This window comes from Orbicella faveolata, unplaced genomic scaffold (assembly GCF_042242905.1).
Source record: "Orbicella faveolata isolate gen_17 unplaced genomic scaffold, um_ofav_v1 contig_35, whole genome shotgun sequence".
Taxonomy (NCBI): Eukaryota; Metazoa; Cnidaria; class Anthozoa; order Scleractinia; family Merulinidae; genus Orbicella; species Orbicella faveolata.
Window position 1 is genome coordinate 13,261,244 of NW_028301564.1, and position 23,807 is coordinate 13,285,050.

At 37.9% G+C, this 23,807-nt stretch overlaps 2 protein-coding genes and 1 pseudogene across 4 annotated transcripts in view; all 3 read left to right on the top strand.

Moving 5' to 3' along the window:
- Positions 1-4,139, top strand: part of LOC110056390 (uncharacterized) — a 56,729-nt gene extending 52,590 nt beyond the window's left edge. Inside the window, exons 8-9 of the mRNA XM_089272617.1 lie at positions 1,046-1,695; positions 2,046-4,139. Of these exons, the coding sequence (XP_089128743.1) occupies positions 1,046-1,695; positions 2,046-2,216 (821 nt within the window). The 3' untranslated portion in view covers positions 2,217-4,139. The remainder of the gene's footprint in view (positions 1-1,045; positions 1,696-2,045) is intronic.
- The window catches only part of LOC149103378 (macrophage mannose receptor 1-like), a 137,722-nt pseudogene that overhangs the window by 98,467 nt on the left and 15,448 nt on the right, over positions 1-23,807 (top strand). The window lies entirely within an intron of this gene.
- Positions 4,226-19,499, top strand: LOC149103387 (macrophage mannose receptor 1-like). 2 transcript variants are annotated; one of them, XM_089272612.1, is made up of 9 exons: positions 4,226-4,675; positions 6,750-7,178; positions 8,733-9,146; positions 11,878-12,291; positions 13,652-14,080; positions 15,043-15,198; positions 16,716-16,740; positions 17,250-17,427; positions 17,503-19,499. In XM_089272612.1, exons 1-9 carry the CDS (start codon positions 4,594-4,596, stop codon positions 17,665-17,667), a joined length of 2,292 nt encoding a protein of 763 aa, XP_089128738.1. In that variant the 5' UTR covers positions 4,226-4,593; the 3' UTR covers positions 17,668-19,499. The 2 variants fall into 2 exon arrangements, with proteins under 2 accessions (XP_089128738.1, XP_089128740.1); XM_089272614.1 differs by lacking the exon at positions 13,652-14,080.

Sequence of the window (23,807 nt, forward strand, 5' to 3'; positions counted from 1 at the left end):
CAAGAAGACTTGCTATGAAGTAGGTTTAGGTATTCCTGTTGGAAAAAACTAAAATAAAACTGAAATGCTTATTTGTTGGTTACCTCTTGGTCACGATGGTCCCAGATAAATTCTAACAAATTAGCTCGTTGTGTGCCCCTGGTGATATAATGAGGCAGTTTTAACTTTCCAATCGTCTTTGAAGTTATATGAACGGTAACTCAGTTTTCTTTTTCTTGGTGTTAAGTAAGCATGGAAGAACATCCTACTCTTGTTCCCGAAGACACTCTCATTTTGGCATGTTTTAGCAAACCTTTTAGCAATATTGATATATTGTTAGTGTTTTTTATTTATTTATTTTTTTAAGTTGTTTGTTTGTATTGTTTTTTTACTAAATATCTTCATAACTACTGACGGGGACGCTGACGCTTGCTGGAACATCACAATAAACAGTAAGTATATATTTGAATATGAATTTGCTACTTATGAACTGTTCGATGGTTTTTATTATCATGAATTTGATTTTTTGTGTATGTGCCACTGGTATTGTAAAAACTCTGCTCCCTCTTTGCTGCAATCAAAACCTGCGATACACTTGGATCTAGATCTTACTCTGGATATGGGATGGGGCTTAAGGATGTGTGGAATTTGGGAAAGAGTCGACTGGCATTTTTAAGTTACAAAATATTTACCACACAGTTGAGTAGGAAGAGAATATTATACTTTGAAAGTCACAAGTTGGGCAAAAAACAACAGCAACTGCTATTAATACACTTTATTGTCTTAGTAAAGGAGTATATAAGAACCTTGAGACCGAGGAAGCTTTGTTTTAAGACAATAGATTTACTACAATTCGCTGAATGACATCCTAGCTTTTTTTGAGACTAATACGGGAAAAATGTGTAAATTGAGGACGTTGTTGGTATAATTTAGACTTTAATTTTGAGTACGATATTTGCCACACTAAGTTAATTTGACACGCTTCATAATTTTAATAAATAAAAGCATCTGGTAATGCAAGAGGTCAATCTATCATTGTCATGACAACGTTTTAGATCACGTGAAGTCCAAAGTCGGGTCCGCTGCACTTACAACAAACCTTTAAGTCCGGGACAACAATCAGTTGAACACGGACGACACCTGGATAGCTCTGCTACAGAAGTCACAGTACATGTAACACTTTCGAGGACTAAGGCGGGTCTGGACACTTATGAAACCGTTGAAGTCCAAGAAGGGCCCACTTATGCTAATGTTAAACAGACCAAGTCTCAGACCCATAGAAAAGAGTCTTTAACTCACGAGAATGGAACCGCCAAGCAAACGCAGTCTGAAGATGGCTATTGTACGCCACTGGAGAGCTCACCACTGGATGCTACGAACAAGCTTCAGGCGCATGGAGTGGAAAACGCAGAAAAACAGGAAAATAAAGATCACGTTTATGCGGTTGTTCATAAAGATGCCAAAGGTAGAGACTCTGCAGCAAGTGTCCACGCCAGAACACCATGCTCGAAACGTTTGGAGCCTGCGATTCGCCCGTATTCAGATGTTGAACCTGTGAATCGCTCGTCCTCCGCGGATCCGGCAAATCACTCAGACGCGAGACCCTCTTCTGTGGAGCCTGCAAATCACTCACAGGGCGCACTCCTAGGAGACGAGAAGGAAGATTACTTGTATGCGGTTGTTGACAAGGCAAACAAGAAAAAGAGGCCACCTCAGGTAAACATTAAGGGAACGCTTTTTTTGTTTGTTTGTTTGTTTGTTTGTGCTTTTTCTTGTTTCTTTTTTCAATTTCTTTTTGCAATATTAATCAAAGATTTTTGCTCTCTTAACCTCTCTGTTACAATCATCTCATGTTGTTTGAAAAATAATCCAAAAATCAGCCTGACGCCATTATTGATACATTGTCAGACGAAGGTTACAATACAAGTTAATAAGTATCATAACAGCCTGACCTCCCTGTAGTGTTGATGGACAAGTTATCACGAACCAGGCTTTTTTTTATTTTTTTTTATTTTTCCATTGCTGATCTTTCCTTGCCAATAATTAACATTTTGCTTTACACACAGAAGCCTTCCCCGTACCGTGGTGTTGTGTACGCCGACCTAAACCACTCCACAACAAGCAACACGGGACCAGTTAAAAGAGAGTTTCCAACTGTCTACGCCGATATCGATTATCTCAAGACAGATGCAAGCGCAAAATTACCAGAGGAACATTTGGATCAACCAACGGAGTAGGATGATCCGTAGCAGACTAACCGCTATGGTTAGCCAAACCTTAAATAAAACATTAATGAACGACAATTAACGCTGGGGACAAAGTAAACAAAACAAAACAAAAAAAAAAAGAACGAATTAATATTTTTCTTCAGAAATTCGCAGTACATTCTTTTTTTATAAGAATATTGTTTTTGGGCGGAGACTGAATATTCTTATTTTTCTGCCGATTTTAGGCTGAAAATATTCTTGTGAATATTCTTAGATTAAAGCGCATGGCTTTTCTGTTTTCAAATGTATTTGGTGTCTGCGGTGTTAAAGTAATTTTAGAGCCAGTCTGCAGGCATTGAAGCTTGATATGACACATATAACTTCTTGGGACATACGGCTAGTTCTGATTTTGTTTTTTTTTTCGGCCAGTTTTCCCGTTCAGGGACAAAAAATGAATTTTATACGGTCAAGTTAAAAACATATAATTGTATTGCATTTACAAATTTTCAACACATAAAATTATATTCTTTTCCTGAAAATCTAAGCCTCGGATTTACTTTTAAAATACCCTTAAAATTTCGCCAATTTCAGCCTCAATATTCTTATAAAATGTATTCTTTTAAAAAAAGGGTGTAATCTTTGTATTCTAGATGTATTTAGAGTGAATCTGTCACTTTTAGAACTTCCAACTTAATATAAAAAAATTATCAACCGTTGTATTCCACGCTCAATTATACAAACTCTGGTCAGTTGACGTCATCGTTTTTATTTGCAGAGGATCTAAAGAAAACGTACCATTAGGTATTGTTAAGCTGCCAATTTGCCCCGTCCACACTACGCAGGAGAAATTTGAAAGCGCAGCTTTACTTCTACGGTTAGGTCTACCGTCCACTGACTAATCCGGCACTGAAACGGAGCTTATCGAAGACGCTCTTCAAACAGGAGGAATTTGAAAACACCGGCTTTGCGCTTTATTTGGGCGAAAAACATTTTGTAAACGGATAATTTTTGAAAACGAGAACCCGTCTTGATAGTCATGTGATTAACGCTAACCCTGGAGAGTGCACTCGACATTCAAGGTTTTCTGACGCCGGTCATAGTTGCGTTTTCAAAATTTCTCCGGCGCAGGTGGACGGAAAATATTTGATGCGTTTTCAGAGTGAAAACTTCGCCTTACGTTTAGCAACGTGGCTGGCTTGCTATGAAAGCCCATAAATTCCTTCGATACCACTTGCCTCGCGCAAAATCGAGTAGTGGAGAAGCTCTCCATAGGGCTCGGTATTATCCTGTAAGACCAGGTCATGAATATGCGATTTTTAGCTGAACTGAATCTATAAATCTTTTCTCTCTGGTTGGAGAAACGCGATGAGGGTAGCGAAAATGGAAAACAATCCCCTTTCATTTGGCCTTAGGAAGAATGGAAGTCAAAATGTCATGCAAAGTTGAACGCTGAGAACGTAGTCGCAAAAAAACTAGCCTCAGTGTGTTAGCAAGAAACTTGCCTGTAACAATTTATGTATTTTACTATATACATGTATATCTTTTTTTTTTTTTTTTTTCAGTTTTTTTTTCCTTTGGTCAAGCGCGAGACGTAACCTTATCAATTTGGCTTTTATCCTGTGTTAACTTCCCAAGTTGGTGACGACACGTACGGAACAAAACTGAAATGTTTTGTAGTGTAAGCAATTCTTGAAACTGCAATGAATCCGATAGCGAAAGACTCCCTAACCGTTCCCGCATGAATGTCTAGCTGTGTTTATTAATGTGTGTAAACGGTAGAGGAAAAGTCAGAATACCTTTACAGTGCAAACGCTTACGAATTCAAATATCTTTTGAAGAATCCAGCAACATTTATGAATCCGAAAAATATATATCCTGTTGTTTACACGTAACTTAACATTAATTTGGGATAATTCGAACTTTTTGTAATTAAAAAGTGTATTGTTTATTGATTTAACAGAGTTCTTGCTTATCCTGTGTCCGAACATGTATGGAGAAATTTCGCCATGCGCATTTTATTTTATTATTATTGCTTTTTTTTTAACCCTGACGACCCTCTCGAATGAATCTTGATTCAGCCGCACGTACGTTTTATCGAACTGACCCCGTGGTTTGCTTCATCCGCGTTGTGTGATCTTCTTAGAAACGGAACACTTTTTCTCGCTTTAATATTGCAAGAAAATTGTTTGGTCTGGCATCGTTTCTTGTTTACAAGCCTCAATATTGGGGTTCAGCGACGAGCTTTCTAGAAATTTCATCGATCAGCCATTTCCGCTTAAGTGTGACATGGTGTCTGACTTCCGCTGTTTCCACCCTAGTCACACCTCAAGTGACGGGAAGTTGCGTCGTTGTGAATCAGCGACGCGGAACGACGTCGAAACAAATCAGTCTATGTTTATGGGTTTCAATGGCGTTGAATTTGATGATGAATTTAGCGAAGCTGCCTGTTTGGATTATTGTGGCGATTCAAGTATTCCACTTCGGAGCGGGTAAGGGTAGCGAAGAACTGATCTTTGTTAACTTTAGTATACGATTATAAGCTTCATAAATAATCCATGGCATTCCCGTACGTGCGAATATTTATAATATCACTCCATTTTGAAGCCAATTGTTATCTTGTAAGGACCCACGATTCCGCACTTAAAACTTGATTCACGGTACACATAGCATGTTCAATTACCTATTTATCTCGGATACAAATCATTTTATGCTTTGTCAAATTCGCTTTTCTCATGCTGGAAAGCTTCAGGCGATTTATTTGAGAACTGGTTCTGACAAGGAAGTGAAACGAATATCACATTGATCATAGCTGTATTTACGTTTTGCCAGTCAGCTTGCTAGCTGAGACCCCCACCTATCGACTCATTTTACGTTCAATTATCGTTATATCATCTTTATATGTTTTTGAAATGGTGACAGCGATCGGCAGATCACGAACATTTGTTGCAATTCCCTCATGTTTTAACACTGTCTTTCACAACTAGCGTGACCAATTCGTGAGGTGCCATGCCCAGCCTTCGGCTCGCAAGTGATGTGTAACGCAACGTTTCTCACGTGGGTCGCTTTTAAAAAAGACTTTTAAATCTAACAACTTTGTTTTCGTTAGTCCGACTTATTGATGTACGAACTTCAAACAATCAAAGTAAAACATCTTCTCGCTTGTTACTTTCTCTGATCTCTGCAGTTTAACACAATTACAATTAACAATAAATCGTTTTCACTGTCACGCAATAAAAAAAATAAATCGAAAACCATCCAGTGGAAAAAGCTATGAAATTATGATGTTATAGAAGATAACTAAATAAGCCACTTCTCCAAGTTTTAGGCCTGCGCGTTTCCCCAAACTTCAGATATTCGTCGAAATGTTTCGCCGATATTTACAGAGCCCGGTATGAAAACGCCATGTTGATGTACCTCCGTGGTACACCAATATGGCGGCCGGAAAATAGTGTAAACATCTGGAACTTGCTTTGGCTATCTAGGCGACTGATTATCGGTACCGATCAAACAAGCACTTACATAAGCACTTTTCCTAATGCTTTAACTTCTAAAAAGGCTCAAAATCATGGGATAAGTATATATTTTTCGACAAACTCGATCATAGCCTTGTGTCACGCACCTCCATAACCCTGAAATTCAAAATGCTCTGGATTCCAAACGAAGCACGCTATTGAGCTGTAAAATTGTAAACCGATATAAATATACCGCTTCTTGTGCCTGATGACGACAAAAACTTTGGTGGCTCTTTCGTTTTGGATTTTAGAAAGTGATGACGTCACGTGAAAACGATGCATAGACATCCTCGATCGGGAGGGGATTACGGAAGTAAGCATCAACTATTTTTTTTTTTATCATTATTTGATGGTATTATTATTTCTTGGAAAGGGCAAAACATTTAACTTATTTCCCTTCTTTGCCATACGTAAGCGTAGTGTATAATCATTATATAATCATTATATAATCATTATATATTATGTCCTTGAGATAATAAGGTGTCGAGTTTTCCCCCGTCGTTGAAGAGGAAATCAGGAAAATAAAAACATGAATAAGTTTACTACGGTTTATTGAATGTCTTATTTATATCCAGAAAGAAGGGGCTGAGGTACTCTGCAAAGTTTTATACGGGGAGGCTCGGCCTTGAGGTCCAACCCCTTACCCTTTTCTATACCATTATGACAGAAAAGGTACGCCTTTCATGTAACTTCTATTGAAAAAGGTATCCCATTCCCTTACCTTAGTGAGAACACTGCATCTCTGTTTTCAAACCTTGAAATGAAGTTAATGAGGTGGTGCTTAATGAATTAAATGATACTACCGCAAGGTGCGTCTCTTCGAAATATTTTAATTAAGGTCCCTTTTGCCAGTGAATACCTAAAAGACAGATTTTTCTACCCTTTCATATACGTCAACTTGTGAACCCCTTGACCTTTAATATACCTGAAGCCTGAAAAAGGTACCCCTTGCGGGTGAGCCTCCTCTTATAGGCCATTATAGGGAATACCCCTCCCCCGGTACGAATGCTTGACTAGTTTTCATCTTTGTTCGTAATTTTCTGTTATATAGGTGAAACTTTTAAATGGTTCAAAGGTGGCTGTTCCAATTACACATTTCACGCGACATCTACCCCTCTTGATTGGGAGCAAAGCAGACGATTGTGCAAGAAGACTGGACTTGGTGATCTTGTTTCTATTGAAAGTTACGCGGAGTGGCTCTTCTTGAAAAACACTATTTTAAAGTTAACAATAGCTGACGAATATTTTATCGGTTTGAGTAAAGGTGATCGGTCTAGACAGTGGAGATGGTTAAGTAACAAGAGCACATCCAAGAAATATCTTCCTTGGGCTACACGGGAACCAAGTGGTGACGGGAATTGTGCAAATATGTACAAGGATTATCTGAAAAATTATGGAAAGTATAATGACTTGAAATGTACAGGACAACCTACGCCTGGGTATATTTGTGAGTTTCCTGTCGACCGTTGCAATCAAGAGAGTAAGTCTTGTACTTTCCATATATGCTTTAGGCGATTGTTTTCAACATTTTTTAAATCGTGTAACCTATCTTCGATGATGATCGGTACTGCCACTAACAATGTACTGATTTTCCCCTTGCATTCATCCCACGCGCTTTTTTTTTAACAATTCGATTATAATTATGAGATGTTAATCGTCTTAGCCTTAACGTTGTCAAGACAAAATGTATGTTCATCGGGACCCGACATAAAATATCACTGCTCTCCGGCATTAGTCTTGACAGATATCATATCGACTTGTGATTATCTTAAACGTTATCTTGCTTGGGCTTTAAACACTCAGTACAAAGCATCATCACATGGAACATTCTCTCTACTTTAGGTTAATACAGTTATAATTAAGTTTTCGCAGTCTCGAAAGTTTGTTATTATTATTATTAGTAGTAGTAGTAGTAGTAGTAGTATTATTAGTATTTTTTTTTAATAGCAATAATGTGTTTATTGTGACAAAAACTAGAGCTAAGCTTTACAAAATGCTATAATATTTACATAATTTGATGTCTGTTAAACCTGTAAAACATGTTTCCGTATCTAATCATTATATTCCGTATCTAATTATTATTATTATTATTATTATTATTATTATTATTATTATTATGGTAGAATAATAGTTGAATGTGTATTGTAAAGTTTGAGAGTAATTGTATTTTTTTTTTATTACTTCTCGCGTACACTCGATGACTCAAACCGCAAATACTTTCGCTACGTTTCTGTCCAATTCTCAGGCTTTCTCAATTTCATTCATTCTTGTAAACTACATTTTGCCTCCCTTTTTTAATGATTTTAATACAATTGTTATAAATTGTAAACAGTTTTGTGCTGCAAATAATTATCATGTGAAGTTTTAGTGAGACGATTTGGAAATACATGAGACAAGAAATATAAGTTATAGAAACCGACGTTTCGGTACATCTTGCGTTATTATCAAGGTTACATAATTAAAGATAACAAGCGGTTTGTGAAGAGGCTAAGTTAAAGCGAATTTGCCTAAAAGAGTGCCAAGCTCATTACGTGAATACTTCAGCAACAAGAGAGTCAGACTGCACATTCAGTGCTGCTTTAAGATCTTGAATACACAGCATTTCATTAACAAGGCAGTCAAATTTGTTCGGGCACTTCTCGATTACATTAAAGCGTGCTAAGAAATTGGTCGGAACGGCAGTGTTACGTTCTTTGGAATAATGCGGTAAATAGATGACGCCTTTTGTTGTTGTTTTCGCCACATCGATTTCCGGTCGCTTTGTAAAATTAAAACCCAATAAAATTAAGCTATAATTTCCAAGTATACAAACGCACCGAATTTAATAAAACAATTATTCCATTCGCGCTTGTTGGATATGAGATTGGTTATAGCCAACGCGCGCTCATGGAATAATTGTTAAATATACCTGAAGCCTGAAAAAGGTACCCCTTTCGGCTGAGCCTACTCGTATAGGCCATCGTAGGGAGCACTCCTCCCCCGGTACGAATGCTTGACTAGTTTTCATCTTTGTTCGTAATTTTCTGTTACATAGGTGAAACCTTTAAATGGTTCAAAGGTGGCTGTTCCAATTACACAATTCACGCGAATTCTTACCGTCTAAGTTGGGAGCAAAGCAGGCAATTATGCAAGAAGACTGGACTTGGTGATCTTGTGTCTATTGAAAGTTTCGCGGAGTGGATCTTCTTGAAAAACACTATTTTAAAGTTGACAATAGCTGACGAATATTTTATCGGTTTGAGTAAAGGTGATCGGTCTAGACAGTGGAGATGGTTAAGTAACAAGAGCGCATCACAGAAAGATCTTCTTTGGGCTATAGGGCAACCGGATGGTGATGGGAATTGTGCAACTATGAGAAATTATGGAAAGTACAATGACTTGAATTGTTCAAGACAAACAATCTCTGGGTATATTTGTGAGTTTCCTGTCGACGGTTGCAATCAAGAGGGTAAGTCTTGTACATTCCATATATACCTTAAACGGTTGTTTTCAACATTTTTTTAATCGTATAACCTATCTTCGATATGACGATCCGTACCCACTAGCAATGAACTGATTTTCCCCTTGCGTTCGTCCCTCGCGCTTTTTTTTTTTTTTTTTTTTTTTTAACAATTCGATTATACGATCTCAATCGTCTAAGCCGTGACTTTGTCAAGACAAAATGTATGTTCATTGGAACCCGACATAAAATATCACTTATTTAATTGGTGTATAATATGTAACTCGGACATTTAGTAATTAAAAAGTGTATTGTTATAGATTTAACAGAGTTCCTGCTTATCCTGTGCCCGAAAATGTATGGCGAATTTTCGGCATACCCACAAAGGATTTTTACACTTTTTTTAACATTCTATTTTATCATTTCATTTTTTTTTTTAACCCTGGCGACCCACTCGAACTAATCTTGATTCGGTCGCACGTACGTTTTATCGAACTGGCCCCGTGATTTGCTTCATCCGCGTTGTGTGATCTTATTAGAAACGAACCGTTTATTCTCGTTTTAATATTTTAAGAAAATTGTTTGATCTGGCGTTGTTTCTTATTTACAAGCCATAATATTGGGGTTCAGCGACGAGCTTTCTAAAAATTTGATCGACGGGATTACGGAAGTAAGCATGAAGTATTTTTTTAAGTATTTTTTTGTATTATTATTATTATCATTATCATTATTATTATTATTATCATTATTATTTGAAGGTATTATTATTTCTTGCAAAGGACAAAACATTTTTAAAATCCGTTATCCTACTTTGCCATACGTAAGCGTACTGTATAATCGCTATATATTAAATTAATGTCCTCGAGATTATAAGGTACGGTGTCGAGTTATCCCCGTCGTTGGTCAGGAAATTAGGCAAATAAAAACAGTTTACTACGGTTAATTGAATGTCTTATATTCAGCGGGGTAGGGGGGTGGCTACTCTGTAAAGTTTTATACGTGGATGCTCCGCCTCGAGGTCCAACCCCTTACCCCATAGCAAGAAAGGTGCGCCTTTCATGTAAGTGCTATTGAAAAAGGTACCCCGTTCCCTTACCTTCGTGAGAACATTGCACCCTTGAATAAATTAAATGATACTACCGTAAGGTGCGTCTCTTCGAAATATTTTAATTAAGGTCCCTTTTGAATACCTAAAAGAAAGATTCTCTACCCTTTCATACACCTCACCTTGTGAACCCCTTAACCTTTATTATTAAATTCTCAACCTCGGATAATGCAATTCTAGCTTTCTTATTGGTTCACTGGATCTCGGTTACCAGCCATTATACCTGCGTTTGACCTTATATGGAAATGAATGCGGTAAATGTCGCTCGGCATAAACTTTTTCGCGGGAAGTCAAGTTTCGTCGAGAAAAACATGGACGAAAAAAAAAACAGATTCGGTGAGCTATCTACAGAAGAAATACAGGAAATTATGGACAATGCCGTCCCAGTAACAACAAAAAAGCCACAAAGTTCGAGATTAGATTATTTAACGGTACGTGTACGTTAAGTTTCCTCGAAAAGTCGCAAAATTAAGATATGACAGTCGAGATTTTACGCACTCATGAAGATTATGTAACAAAAACAATGTTTACCTTAACAGAATGGCTTGCTAGTCCTGGTGGCACCAAATTTCCGAAACCGATATAAGCAATGTCAAAAGAAGAACTGAATGTTTGAAGTGGTTTTACTCGTCTGCGAGGAAGAAAGATGGCACGTATTGCAAAAGTTCATCGATTAAATCCATAAGGAGAACCGCCATTGATCATTTCCTTCGCACGCCGCCGCACAACAAACCGTTTTCCATTATCTCTGACCAGGCAAATAAATTATTAGAGCATTTGTAAAAGGCCTCAGGAAAACAGGCATCATTGCTGTCCTTGCGAAAAACACCTAAAGGAGTTGAGTGTTTTGAGCTGAACCGAAGTAAGCCCGGTTCTTTACCAGCCACGAAAAACCATCAGGGTGGCCTCGGAGATTCTGAAGATGAATCTGACGCTAAGATAGTTTCTGTCTCTGACTCTGAGTCTGGCCAACAATGAGCTCCACACATACAGCTCGAAATGCCATGGCTTTCAAAGCAAGGGAACTCCGAAAGACGTCTTGTCGAGCATAATTTTGGCACAACGTCTGTGTCACATGGCGATCAAAGTTTTCCGCAGCGTTATTACAACGGCAATGTGCAAGTACACAATTATTCGGCTCTTCTCCATGACTCGAACTTGAACGCTTTTCAAACTTTCTGAACAAGTTTACATCTCCTTCATTTGATATACGTTTCTTGAATTCTACTTGATTGTAAATTCATTCAGCAAATTCGCTTGCTTCCCTTTCAAATTTTTCATTCAACTAATTTTACAAACGGCGCGCATGTCATGTGATTTCCCACTTGTTGTTGTTTTCGCCACATCGATTTCCGGTCGCTTTGTAAAATTAAAACCCAATAAAATTAAGCTATAATTTCCAAGTATACAAACGCACCGAATTTAATAAAACAATTATTCCATTCGCGCTTGTTGGATATGAGATTGGTTATAGCCAACGCGCGCTCATGGAATAATTGTTAAATATACCTGAAGCCTGAAAAAGGTACCCCTTTCGGCTGAGCCTACTCGTATAGGCCATCGTAGGGAGCACTCCTCCCCCGGTACGAATGCTTGACTAGTTTTCATCTTTGTTCGTAATTTTCTGTTACATAGGTGAAACCTTTAAATGGTTCAAAGGTGGCTGTTCCAATTACACAATTCACGCGAATTCTTACCGTCTAAGTTGGGAGCAAAGCAGGCAATTATGCAAGAAGACTGGACTTGGTGATCTTGTGTCTATTGAAAGTTTCGCGGAGTGGATCTTCTTGAAAAACACTATTTTAAAGTTGACAATAGCTGACGAATATTTTATCGGTTTGAGTAAAGGTGATCGGTCTAGACAGTGGAGATGGTTAAGTAACAAGAGCACATCACAGAAAGATCTTCTTTGGGCTATAGGGCAACCGGATGGTGATGGGAATTGTGCAACTATGAGAAATTATGGAAAGTACAATGACTTGAATTGTTCAAGACAAACAATCTCTGGGTATATTTGTGAGTTTCCTGTCGACGGTTGCAATCAAGAGGGTAAGTCTTGTACATTCCATATATACCTTAAACGGTTGTTTTCAACATTTTTTTAATCGTATAACCTATCTTCGATATGACGATCCGTACCCACTAGCAATGAACTGATTTTCCCCTTGCGTTCGTCCCTCGCGCTTTTTTTTTTTTTTTTTTTTTAACAATTCGATTATACGATCTCAATCGTCTAAGCTGTGACTTTGTCAAGACAAAATGTATGTTCATTGGAACCCGACATAAAATATCACTTATTTAATTGGTGTATAATATGTAACTCGGACATTTAGTAATTAAAAAGTGTATTGTTATAGATTTAACAGAGTTCCTGCTTATCCTGTGCCCGAAAATGTATGGCGAATTTTCGGCATACCTACAAGGGATTTTTACACTTTTTTTAACATTCTATTTTATCATTTCATTTTTTTTTTTAACCCTGGCGACCCACTCGAACTAATCTTGATTCGGTCGCACGTACGTTTTATCGAACTGCCCCCGTGATTTGCTCCATCCGCGTTGTGTGATCTTATTAGAAACGAACCGTTTTTTCTCGTTTTAATATTGTAGGAAAATTGTTTGATCTGGCGTTGTTTCTTATTTACAAGCCATAATATTGGGGTTCAGCGACGAGCTTTCTAAAAATTTGATCGACGGGATTACGGAAGTAAGCATGAAGTATTTTTTCAAGTATTTTTTTGTATTATTATTATTATTATTATTATCATTATTATTTGAAGGTATTATTATTTCTTGCAAAGGACAAAACATTTAATCCGTTATCCTACTTTGCCATACGTAATTAAGCGTACTGTATAATCGTTATATATTAAATTAATGTCCTCGAGATTATAAGGTACGGTGTCGAGTTATCCCCGTCGTTGGTCAGGAAATTAGGCAAATAAAAACATGAATAAGTTTACTACGGTTAATTGAATGTCTTATATTCAGCGGGGTAGGGGGGTGGCTACTCTATAAAGTTTTATACGTGGATGCTCCGCCTCGAGGTCCAACCCCTTACCATATAGCAAGAAAGGTACGCCTTTCATGTAAGTGCTATTGAAAAAGGTACCCCGTTCCCTTACCTTCGTGAGAACATTGCACCCTTGAATAAATTAAATGATACTACCGTAAGGTGCGTCTCCTCGAAATATTTTAATTAAGGTCCCTTTTGAATACCTAAAAGAAAGATTCTCTACCCTTTCATACACCTCACCTTGTGAACCCCTTAACCTTTAATATACCTGAAGCCTGAAAAAGGTACCCCTTTCGGGTGAGCCTACTCGTATAGGCCATCGTAGGGAGTACCCCTCCCCGGTACGAATGCTTGACTAGTTTTCATCTTTGTTCGTAATTTTCTGTTACATAGGTGAAACCTTTAAATGGTTCAAAGGTGGCTGTTCCAATTACACAATTCACGCGAATTCTTACCGTCTAAGTTGGGAGCAAAGCAGGCAATTATGCAAGAAGACTGGACTTGGTGATCTTGTGTCTATTGAAAGTTTCGCGGAGTGGATCTTCTTGAAAAACACTATTTTAAAGTTGACAATAGCTGACGAATATTTTATCGGTTTGAGTAAAGGTGATCGGTCTAGACAGTGGAGATGGTTAAGTAACAAGAGCACATCACAGAAAGATCTTCTTTGGGCTATAGGGCAACCGGATGGTGATGGGAATTGTGCAACTATGTACAAGAATTATTTGAGAAATTATGGAAAGTACAATGACTTGAATTGTTCAAGACAAACAATCTCTGGGTATATTTGTGAGTTTCCTGTCGACGGTTGCTATCAAGAGGGTAAGTCTTGTACATTCCATATATACCTTAAACGGTTGTTTTCAACATTTTTTTAATCGTATAACCTATCTTCGATATGACGATCCGTACCCACTAACAATGAACTGATTTTCCCCTTGCGTTCGTCCCTCGCGCTTTTTTTTTTTTTTTTTAACAATTCGATTATACGATCTCAATCGTCTAAGCTGTGACTTTGTCAAGACAAAATGTATGTTCATCGGAACCAGACATAAAATATCACTACCTCCGACATTATTCTTGACAGATATTATATTGACTTGAGAATATCTCAAGCGTTTTCTTGCTCGGGCTTCAAAGACTCAGTACAAAACATCATTACATGGAGTGGAGCACTGTCTCTACAGTAAGTTAACACAGTTATAATTAACTTTTGGGAGCCTCGAAATGAAATTTCAAGCAAAGGAAAAAAAATAATCCACACCCTAATTTTCCATACGCAAGCGGAGTGTATAATCAATCATTATGTCAAAAGCCGAAGTGTTATTTCTGTGAGAGCGCACATTTTTTTGCAATGTACATTGTGTCATCGATTTTCATATAACTATTTTATTTTTCTTTGTTACAAATAGCACTTTGTACAAAAATATCTGGGGTACATGTCTTCTGTGCCCAATAACTTTCGATCAGTTCACGCTCAAGGTTAAATACACATGGTGGTTCTCGCGTAACTGAATGTAGAACGTATTTGCACTTGATCTGGTTTTGCATTTCTTCCCTAAGAGACTGGCTTAAGAACTTGCGCCACCTTCTCATCCAATCACAAGTAAAACCAAAACCAATCCTGAATCCCTCGTACTGATTGGTTTACTAGATTGTCTGTTTTCTTTGTTATGGGCCAAAGTAATGACTGGTTTTGGTTTTACGACACTCGATTGAAACCACTATTTCTTGCTTTTAACCTCCTTACAAAAGAATTCTAAGCAACTTTTGTCACTTATTAGATCCTACCAGGGACCCGGAAGGAGGGAAGCAGACTCATGACAAAGATAACAGCGCCTTATTAGTGATAATTCTTACGTCGTTAGTAGCAGTATTGTCTGCTGTGTTGCTCATTCTTGGTGTATGTTTCTTATCTTGGCGAAAGAAACAACGAAAAGGTAATTTACTGTCTTACCTATATAACATGTCAGCAGGTGCTACTGATATCGGTATTTTGGTTACTTTAAGAGAACGTTTCATATCTATATTTAGTCTTTGATAGAATCTTAGAAAGTAATGTATTTTGATACTAGCTCGTGATAGATATATAATTTTTTTACCTATAGTAGTTTACACTTTGTGTTATCATCTTCATGAAGTTCAATCACTCCTTTTGTAACCAATATCAGCCCTGCATGGAGTATTGATTGAAACTTTTCATATTATTTATCATCTTTATCATTAAAGAATTGGTTCATGCTTAGCGTGCGTATATCGAGTTATGGACGCACGGCGAAGTTTGGTGAGCAAAAAAGAAGCGTAAGAGTTGCTCGAGGCGATAGTCGACAGCAACTCTAGCTCCTTGAGTGCTCTCCAAACTTTCCAAGTGCATCCATAACTCGATATACGCACAGCTAAAAGCATGAACCAATTCTTTTATGACATGGCGACAACGTATTGGGCGTTAAAACATGTTTTATTTGTGTTTAACTACAAAGTTCTCACAATGCACGGTGAAGGAAAACATAGGTCATTAGGATCCTAGCACGCCACAATCAGTTGAACGAAAACGTCTAAAATTGTCAACGAAAAAATGCGCTTCTTCGATTTAGTTATAATAAAAATGTAGGCAAACAAAGTCAAAAATACTCAATGAAAATGAAGACAAACAAGGTCAAAATACTCAAGTTTAAGTAAACACCTTGGCTCGGCAAAAGTCAAAGGTTCCAAGTAGGGTTTGGATTGTTCAGAATAATCTTCACATTGCCGAAACGTAAACAAAAGGAACTCGCGCGAAACTCGAAGGAAATTTTGCAGCTGAAATGAAACTGCACACGTCATTTTATTGAGCACAGCCGCGCTTACGTAAAGATTTTGTTTATGATGGCTCAATAGGGATTAGGTAGGACTAGCGCCCGCGCTATATGTTGTAATATATTTTCTTTTATTTTAGTTTTGATTTCTCTCTACTATTGTATTATCTTGCATTATTTGTTCTTTTTCTTTGTTTACTTAACAAATTATTCTGCGAGTGCACGTTGGATATGAAATGATAGATAGCCAACTCGGCGCTACGCGCGTCGTTGACTATAATCATATCATAGTCAGCATGCGCGAGTGGAATAATTGTTTTATTAGAAATGCCCCCAAAGTATAGAAAGCTAGCATAAAATAAAAAATGAAAATGCCTCAAAAAATCACGCTTACGCTTACCATGTTTGTGGAGCATATTATAACCCATGATGGCTAAGGCAATGAAAATTATCGAATTGCATTATCCAATGATCCAGTTTTTAATAAAATCGTATATACCCTGCGGAACCAATGATAAACGTCAATGTGCAAAACTCAAAGGGGGAAGTTTAGGGAACGCTCTAATCACAAAGTGAAAGTGACAGAACTGGGTTGCTTTATTCTGTTACGATTGTCCCTTTTAATAAAACTATCTTCTAACCGCTCATTATGTCTTTACTAGATGTAAGAAATGCAACCGATGTAAGGTAGGTCACCTGCTTAATAGTGCGTATATAATTGCACTTGTGATAAATAATAATAATAATAATAATAATAATAATAATAATAATAATAATAATAATAAGTCAAATGTGAATTGGTATTACAAAACCACTACAAAATACCTCCAGGTTGGGCGGAGGTGGGGGAAGTCACATGTTATAGTGATTGGGAGGTGCAAGACCCTTTGCTTTCAGAGTTTAATTTCTTTAAAATAATCTGAGCACTTCTCATTTCTGTTAAACGATTGACGCAGTTGCATTTACAAAGTGTAAACTACATGTAAATGACAAGGAAACGTCAGTCCATACTGAGAAAAGGGACTTTTTGGGTTGCTTCCTAAGCCGTTTGACTTTTTTGGGGTACTGGCTTTTGCCTCAAGGACTACTTTGGATACATCTCCCCTTATTCGTAACTTCCCGCCAGTTTTAAGCCCGCGTGTTTTCTCTTATGTTTTTTTCATGTACACTGTTTTTGCTCATCTCTTTGGTAACAGGTACCAACTTGATAATCAAGACGGGACTTCGTTGAGCCCAGAAAATGTGGCGAGAGAGCTTGGGTTCTCTGAGGAAGCAGAACCCGGTGGTATGAAACGCGAAAATCAGAGGCGGGAAACAGACCAATCTTCGAGACAAGAGTGTGGATATGCCATGTTGACTCCTCGTACAATGATGGTAATTTCAATTAAAGTTTTGGTACAAAAGCCCATGTATCTCAGTTTCAATTATAATTTCTTGTGTTTTGCATAGGTGCCAGGGGATAGTTCCTATGCATCGCTGGTGAAAAGTAAACAAGGAGACTGTATGAATGAATCTTCTGTGGCCGCTTCTCCTTTGCTGCAACACGATGACGAACATCATGATCAGCTGCCCACATACGTCAATGCGCATTCGGCAAACTATGCGAATGTATAACTCGATCGATGAAGAGGGAAAGTGATGACATAAGTAGTCGATACTTGCTTTGGCTTCCGCTCGAATTCGTGGTAGTGCTTAAGAGATATTAGCTTAGATAATGGCCAATTGATGCTGATGCGTTCAGTCATACATTAAGTTAATTTAATTTAATTAAGTTAAGTTAATCGAGGAAACTAGACAAACAATTGAATGACTTAGTCAGCGTTAATGTTGAGAAATCTCGAAATTTAAATTTTGTCAGGAACACTTCCACCTAAAACTGCTGTCAAAAGCGATGCTATGAATGATTAGTTCAGTGTTTAATTACCTCTTAGCAGATAGAGAGTTAGTTGGATAACAAGGATATGTTATAATTTTTATTACATTGGAGAACGGTTTTAGAAGTTCATGTTACAGCATTGCCGAATGTTGGAGATTGAGCATAGTACATAGTAGCAATTATAACGTCTCCATGCAGGTGTTCTTTCCTTGACATATTTTATTAATGACGCCATTCATAGACAACTTGTGTACTAAGTGATAGATCCTGCATGCAAACAGGATACTTTCTGTTTAGTTAAAGCGACTTCGTAGTTTTGTTGCTGTTCCTTAGACTCTAGTTTGTTAGATGTATTTATGGAAAGGAATAAGAAAGATCTTTTTAAGCCAACTCAAGATACACTCTTTCTTTTCTATAATAATATACTTTCTAAGAATATTTGCGAAATTCAAGAATATTTTGAGAAGTTAAAAAAGTTAGTCATAATTACAGTTAATTGTGAATTTGCTTTCAGCAACACCTCTTAAGAACATGCAGGATGTTCCCATAGAGGTCACTACTTAAAACAACACTAATTTAAAGTGATTGTAGTCGTTCTGACCTTACTGGCCATTCTTATTTTGATAACCTTGATCGTATTTTACGTCATGTATGTCCGACGTGGGAACTTTAAAGTGGTACTATGATCAAATTTTTATCCCTTGATTTTATAGGTGTATCACGTAGAATTCCGTGAAAGAAATAAACCTCCGTTTACCGTTTGCAAATATCTTCGTTACTTCCGGAGATATTTAAGTTTGAAAAATGTGTGAAATATGCAAATGAGATGACTGATGACGTCATACACTTAACCCAATATTATATCAAGTCTATGAATAGAGCTATCTCCGTCAATGTGCAGCACAGACCATTGAAACTTGGTAGGCTAATAGTTTTACAGGCAACACACCTACTACTCTGAAAAATTATGTTCCTATAGCAACTGACTCTTTTCCGGTCCCCACCCACTTGATTTCAATATGTTAGTAATTTTCAGCTCGAAAAACATTAAGCCAGACCACGAACTCGAGCTAACATATTTATATGCTTGCTGAATCATGCATATATATGAGGCACCATTAGCAAATATCAAAATGAACACCAAAGGTGGCCAGAAAAGCCTTTAATATTGGGGAGGTCTGAAACCCAGTATGTTGCCATGGTAACAAAACTGTTCAGCTCGTTTTGTGTAGCACATTGAGTAGAATCTTAATGCAAAGAGTCAAACACTTCTGATACAAATTGGCTGAGATATCTCTCTTCATAATATTTGATCAATAGTTGGTTGAGTGTCTGACATCATCACTTGGCCAATTTGCATATTTAAAAACTTGAATATCTCTGGAACGAAAAGTGATATTGAAAATAGTAAACAGCATTTTTCTTCTCATGTAGACTACTTGTTTATGTTTTAAAATGGCTTAGATCGGAAAGATGCGATTTTCGTCATAGTACCACTTTAAAAGGCAAGGTAATTCCCATAGCAGTATCCACCTCTTTACAATAAAACAGATTCTTTTTGTTACACCAAGTTAAAGTCCCGAAGACAGTTTGTGATCCCTGCTTTTACCCACAGGTTCTTTTCTTTGAAATTCTGATCTTCTCCCAGTCAATTTCCGTGGACTGTAGTTGCTGCCTGGTCAAAATTGTATTTGGTTAATTGTTTATTTTTTTCGGCCAACCTATTCCACCCGCCAGCACTGAAGGTGTAGATATGGCTATGGAGCCACACCCCAAAAGTGTCTAGTGTGTATAAAAGAGATTAATTTGTCGACCGAGTGGTAAATTTTGCGAATAAATCTGCCTAATACTAAGCAGAGCAGGGAAATAGAACAAGCCATTTGAATAAAACTAGCTCATTACACAAAGTGCAAAAATAAAACTTTGATGAATGATAGTGGCTTAGAATGTATGATTCTATGCTAGTACAAAGAACCGTGTGTTTGAAGAAGTATATTGAAGATTATGCTAGTCCTTGGAAAACTTTCTTGAGTTATTATTTGAAAAAAAGTAGGAGGAAGGTTCCTTTTTTCAGTGCCATTTTGATTGTCGTAATCTGCCAATATCTATGCCTGGGTTTTACAAAGACTGCCTTGATGCATGGTCCACTCTCACAGAGAACGAAATGTGTTCTTATGAAGATATTAAGAGTCAACTTGTGTGGAATAAGAAATACATTCTGAGTGATGGTAAATCTTTGTATCATATGCCTTCTTTCACAATACATGTGGGATAGGTAAAGTCGGAGATTTGGTTTCTAAAGATAATATCATTCTAGGAAGTGCGAAAAACCCTCAATGCAAAACGAACCCCAAGTTAATATTTCCTGTTAATGAAAGTGGTCAGTGCCATACCGAATGAATGGCGTTCCACAGTTAAGGGAAAAAGTGTTCACGTTGAACCGTATCCTTTCAAATTCGTTTCAAGTGTCAATAAGGGGCGAGAAGTCTGATCTTTCAAGCATCTCCTCCAAAACACGTTACAGAGAGTTCCGTTCATGTATAGTAAAGAAATTCTTCCGACCGCTCAAGCTATATTAGATGAGTAACCTAACCTCTCCATCGACTGGAAAGAAATCTATTCATTAGCCTTCGATGTTGCTTTGGACACAAAGTTGAGAGTGTTTCAATATAAATTGGATGCTGATTGTTGACGTGAAAGGCCTGAGCATTTCTTATAAGGTCACGGCTCGAAATACAGTACTTTTGTAATAATTTTATCTGTCTCTTTAGATTCCAATGCACCGAAATAATGTCAGTTCTAGTTTCATCTATAGCCTGCTCGCAGGCTTACGTTGGAGCACGGCGAGCGCGAAAGTAAGCCTGCCTTAATCTCAGCAAATTTTTAATTTCCACCCCGGAAACCGCAGAAAAAATAAGTCAATTATGAAAGTATGAACTTTGACTGCTCAGATTTCTCGGGGAAATTTTAAATCTTTTTCATAACAACATGCAGGCGCGACATTCGTTGTTGATAACGTTTTGCCGAAGAAAACCGTCAAAGTTTATGTCTAGCAAGGACACACACTTAATTCCAAGTGGTCTTGCCTTGGCAGTCTGGTCTTTGATGATGCTGGTAAACGGGCAAACGCCTTCGTGTTGTTTCGTTGCCCGCTCAGGCAATCACATATGCAGTCGGCAAGACGACAAGTACGTCTTGATGCATTTTGAAACATACTTTAACTGCTATTTCCTCCTCCCTCTTTAGTTTAAAATTTAACCAGAAATAGACTGGAACTTTGGTAAAACATCAGTAATACCCACACTCAACTCTTCCTCTGACTGCAAATGTGGACGATTTAACTTTTATTGTGACAACGTGTGGTAAATTACCGAATCCATGGGGATCTAATCGTTCCTCATCAAACATAATAAATTGACAGTTTTCTCGCCTTTCCTGCTTTTCGACCAATGGTATTTCACTTCGCTCAGGCGAAGCAGAAATGAAAACAATTACAGACATAAAGGCAGGGTCACTTTCTTGGCGCTTCTTTACCAGACTCCTACCCGCCGGATCGCTTTGCCCTTCGCCGCTCGCGCGCGTGACTCAAAGGTAAGCCTGCTGGCAGGCTATCTCATCGCAAGTTTCTTCCGCGCAATCTATAGAAGTATATATTTATTTCGTTCTTATTTTTGTTGGTGGGTAAGTTTATATTCTGGTTGCTGAGAATACAAATTTTTCCTTGTCTGGTCTGTCTGAGATGCTGACCTTTGATCAGATTGATATATAACCAGTAACAACAGTGTATTATTTATTTTTTCGCGTAAAAGTGTAAATCGTCTGTACATTACGTGACACAGCTTACTTTGAATAAGTTAAGGTTACCGTATACCTTCAGGGGTGTCTCGCGCGCAAGCGATGTAGCGCGTGCAGTTTAAGCTGTAGATACCTAAACGCCCATATCAAATGAAAGCTTATAGAGCTGGCTATCAAACTATACCAAGAATTTTGAAATAAAATGAATTGTTGAATTTTTCACGACCACTAAATGCGAGCGCCCGAATCACCTTTCGAAAGCTAAAAGTCAAAGCGAATTTTGTTTTTCACCAATTTAATTTTTCCCTGGGTTTCAGTACACAAAGCGCTTAAAAAACGTGTCTGTGTTTTGGCATACTCATTTGCAGTAAAAGGTTACAGAACATTTTCGAAATAGGATTAAAAAAATGTGGAGTGATCGTACAAAAATCGCTCTCGAAGAAAAAGTATTTCGAAATTTGCAATTCGCAGACACGTGTTTGTAGTTTATATGTTAAACAAGCTACTGTCCAAATTTGAGGGCAATTGAAAACAATTCCCTTTGAGTTATAACTCTTTAAAGTGGCTGCTTCAAGCGAAAAAATTTATTCGAGAAAACAACGCTAAGAAAAATCTCCTACTTCGCAAACAAACTCCGCCCACAAACGCCTTCAGCTGGGTTCTCAGATAATTGAGCCGATCAGTGCAGCGAAAATTTACTACCGTTAACCTCCTGGTGAAATCTACGCGCGAATCTCCAAAATACCCTTGCGTTTCGCAATGCGCTCAAGGCGCCGAAAAAGGCCGAAGGAGGAGAAATAATTTTTCTGTAGCTCGGTTTTTCTTGAAGCTGGTCTGGCAAAATGGGGAAGACTAAAGAGGATACCAACGCTAGAGTGGCTGGGCGAAGAAAACAAACAAAAGAAAGCGCTGTGGAGCAACTGTTTGTGGTCAACTTTGCATGGATAATATTTCAAATTGTCGCATTGAGTCCGACGATTCGTCGATATCGGACTCATCAGAATAGTATCTGTCAACATCCCTGTTATTGCTGTCAAGTTCCAAAATTTTCACAGAACCTTTCTTTTCTCTTACCACGAATTTTTTTTATACGATAGCTATAGCTTCATCCGCGTGGCGAACTTTTGCTTCTTCACTCATTGATGTATTTTCATTCGTTCTTCGCTGTTTTCGCTTTTTCGAACTGCTTTATGTTTTTAACGTGGTCTATGTTTACTTCTAACTTAATAGAGTTGCACCTAATACCAAGAGTCCTTGGTAGTCGGAACAACAAGGCTGATCAACTGAGAAGTCAATTCGTGACATCCGTAGAGGTAATTCCCGCGAAAATCGTCTCGGTTGATTGCATACGCGCCATAGGGCTGTCAATCAAAAGGTAAACTTTTACTTCCGGCGAAAACGAAAACCCGCCATTTCTCCGCCAATATTTAGCCTTTTTCAAAAATTTTTTTCAGAAATTCAAGATCAATCTTCGACCACTACTTTGACCCAAAAAGCCAAATTTGAAGAAAATTGCCGACCCGAAGGTATACTGTAACCTTAATAGTGCGGTATTGCGGTAACAAGATGCCTGCTTTGAGCGAAAATCAAGGTTCAAGCTCCCATGGCGTTGTTTAAACGGTTTTTAACTATCAACGGCCTACGCCTCATTGACCCAAGACAATAGTTTTCCGGTCAGATGGGGGACGAATAATCCCCCAATGGTGCTTTTACGATGAGAAAGTGCTTTGTAGCCGTTTGGACCGATAACATAATAATTATTAGCAGAATGATATCATATATCTTTTATGTCGCAAACGTGCGACCTCAGTAACCCTTTGGGGTTAAATGTCCCGGCAAACTTGTGTGACAATTTATGACGTCGACGCGACAAAGCAAACAAAAAGTCCACAGTGCGGCCCATGCCTTATTCCCCATATCGCCATGCACACCTCACGGGACCGGAAGTTGCGTCGTTATTCAAGTCGCGTTTGTAATCTTTGTGCTCGCAAGATTCGACATCTTGAATCATTGTATTCATTCGTTCAGGAATCGATACAAGGTAAAATTAGTACGTCAACTCCTATAAAGTCAACTCCAGTAA

Excerpts from the sequence above, each read along its gene's own strand:
- LOC149103387 (XM_089272612.1), top strand. The coding sequence starts at position 4,594 with ATGGCGTTGAATTTGATGATGAATTTAGCGAAGCTGCCTGTTTGGATT. Across the intron at positions 15,199-16,715 it reads GCGAAAGAAACAACGAAAAG|ATGTAAGAAATGCAACCGAT; the intron begins GTAATTTACTGT and ends TGTCTTTACTAG. Across the intron at positions 16,741-17,249 it reads AGAAATGCAACCGATGTAAG|GTACCAACTTGATAATCAAG; the intron begins GTAGGTCACCTG and ends CTTTGGTAACAG.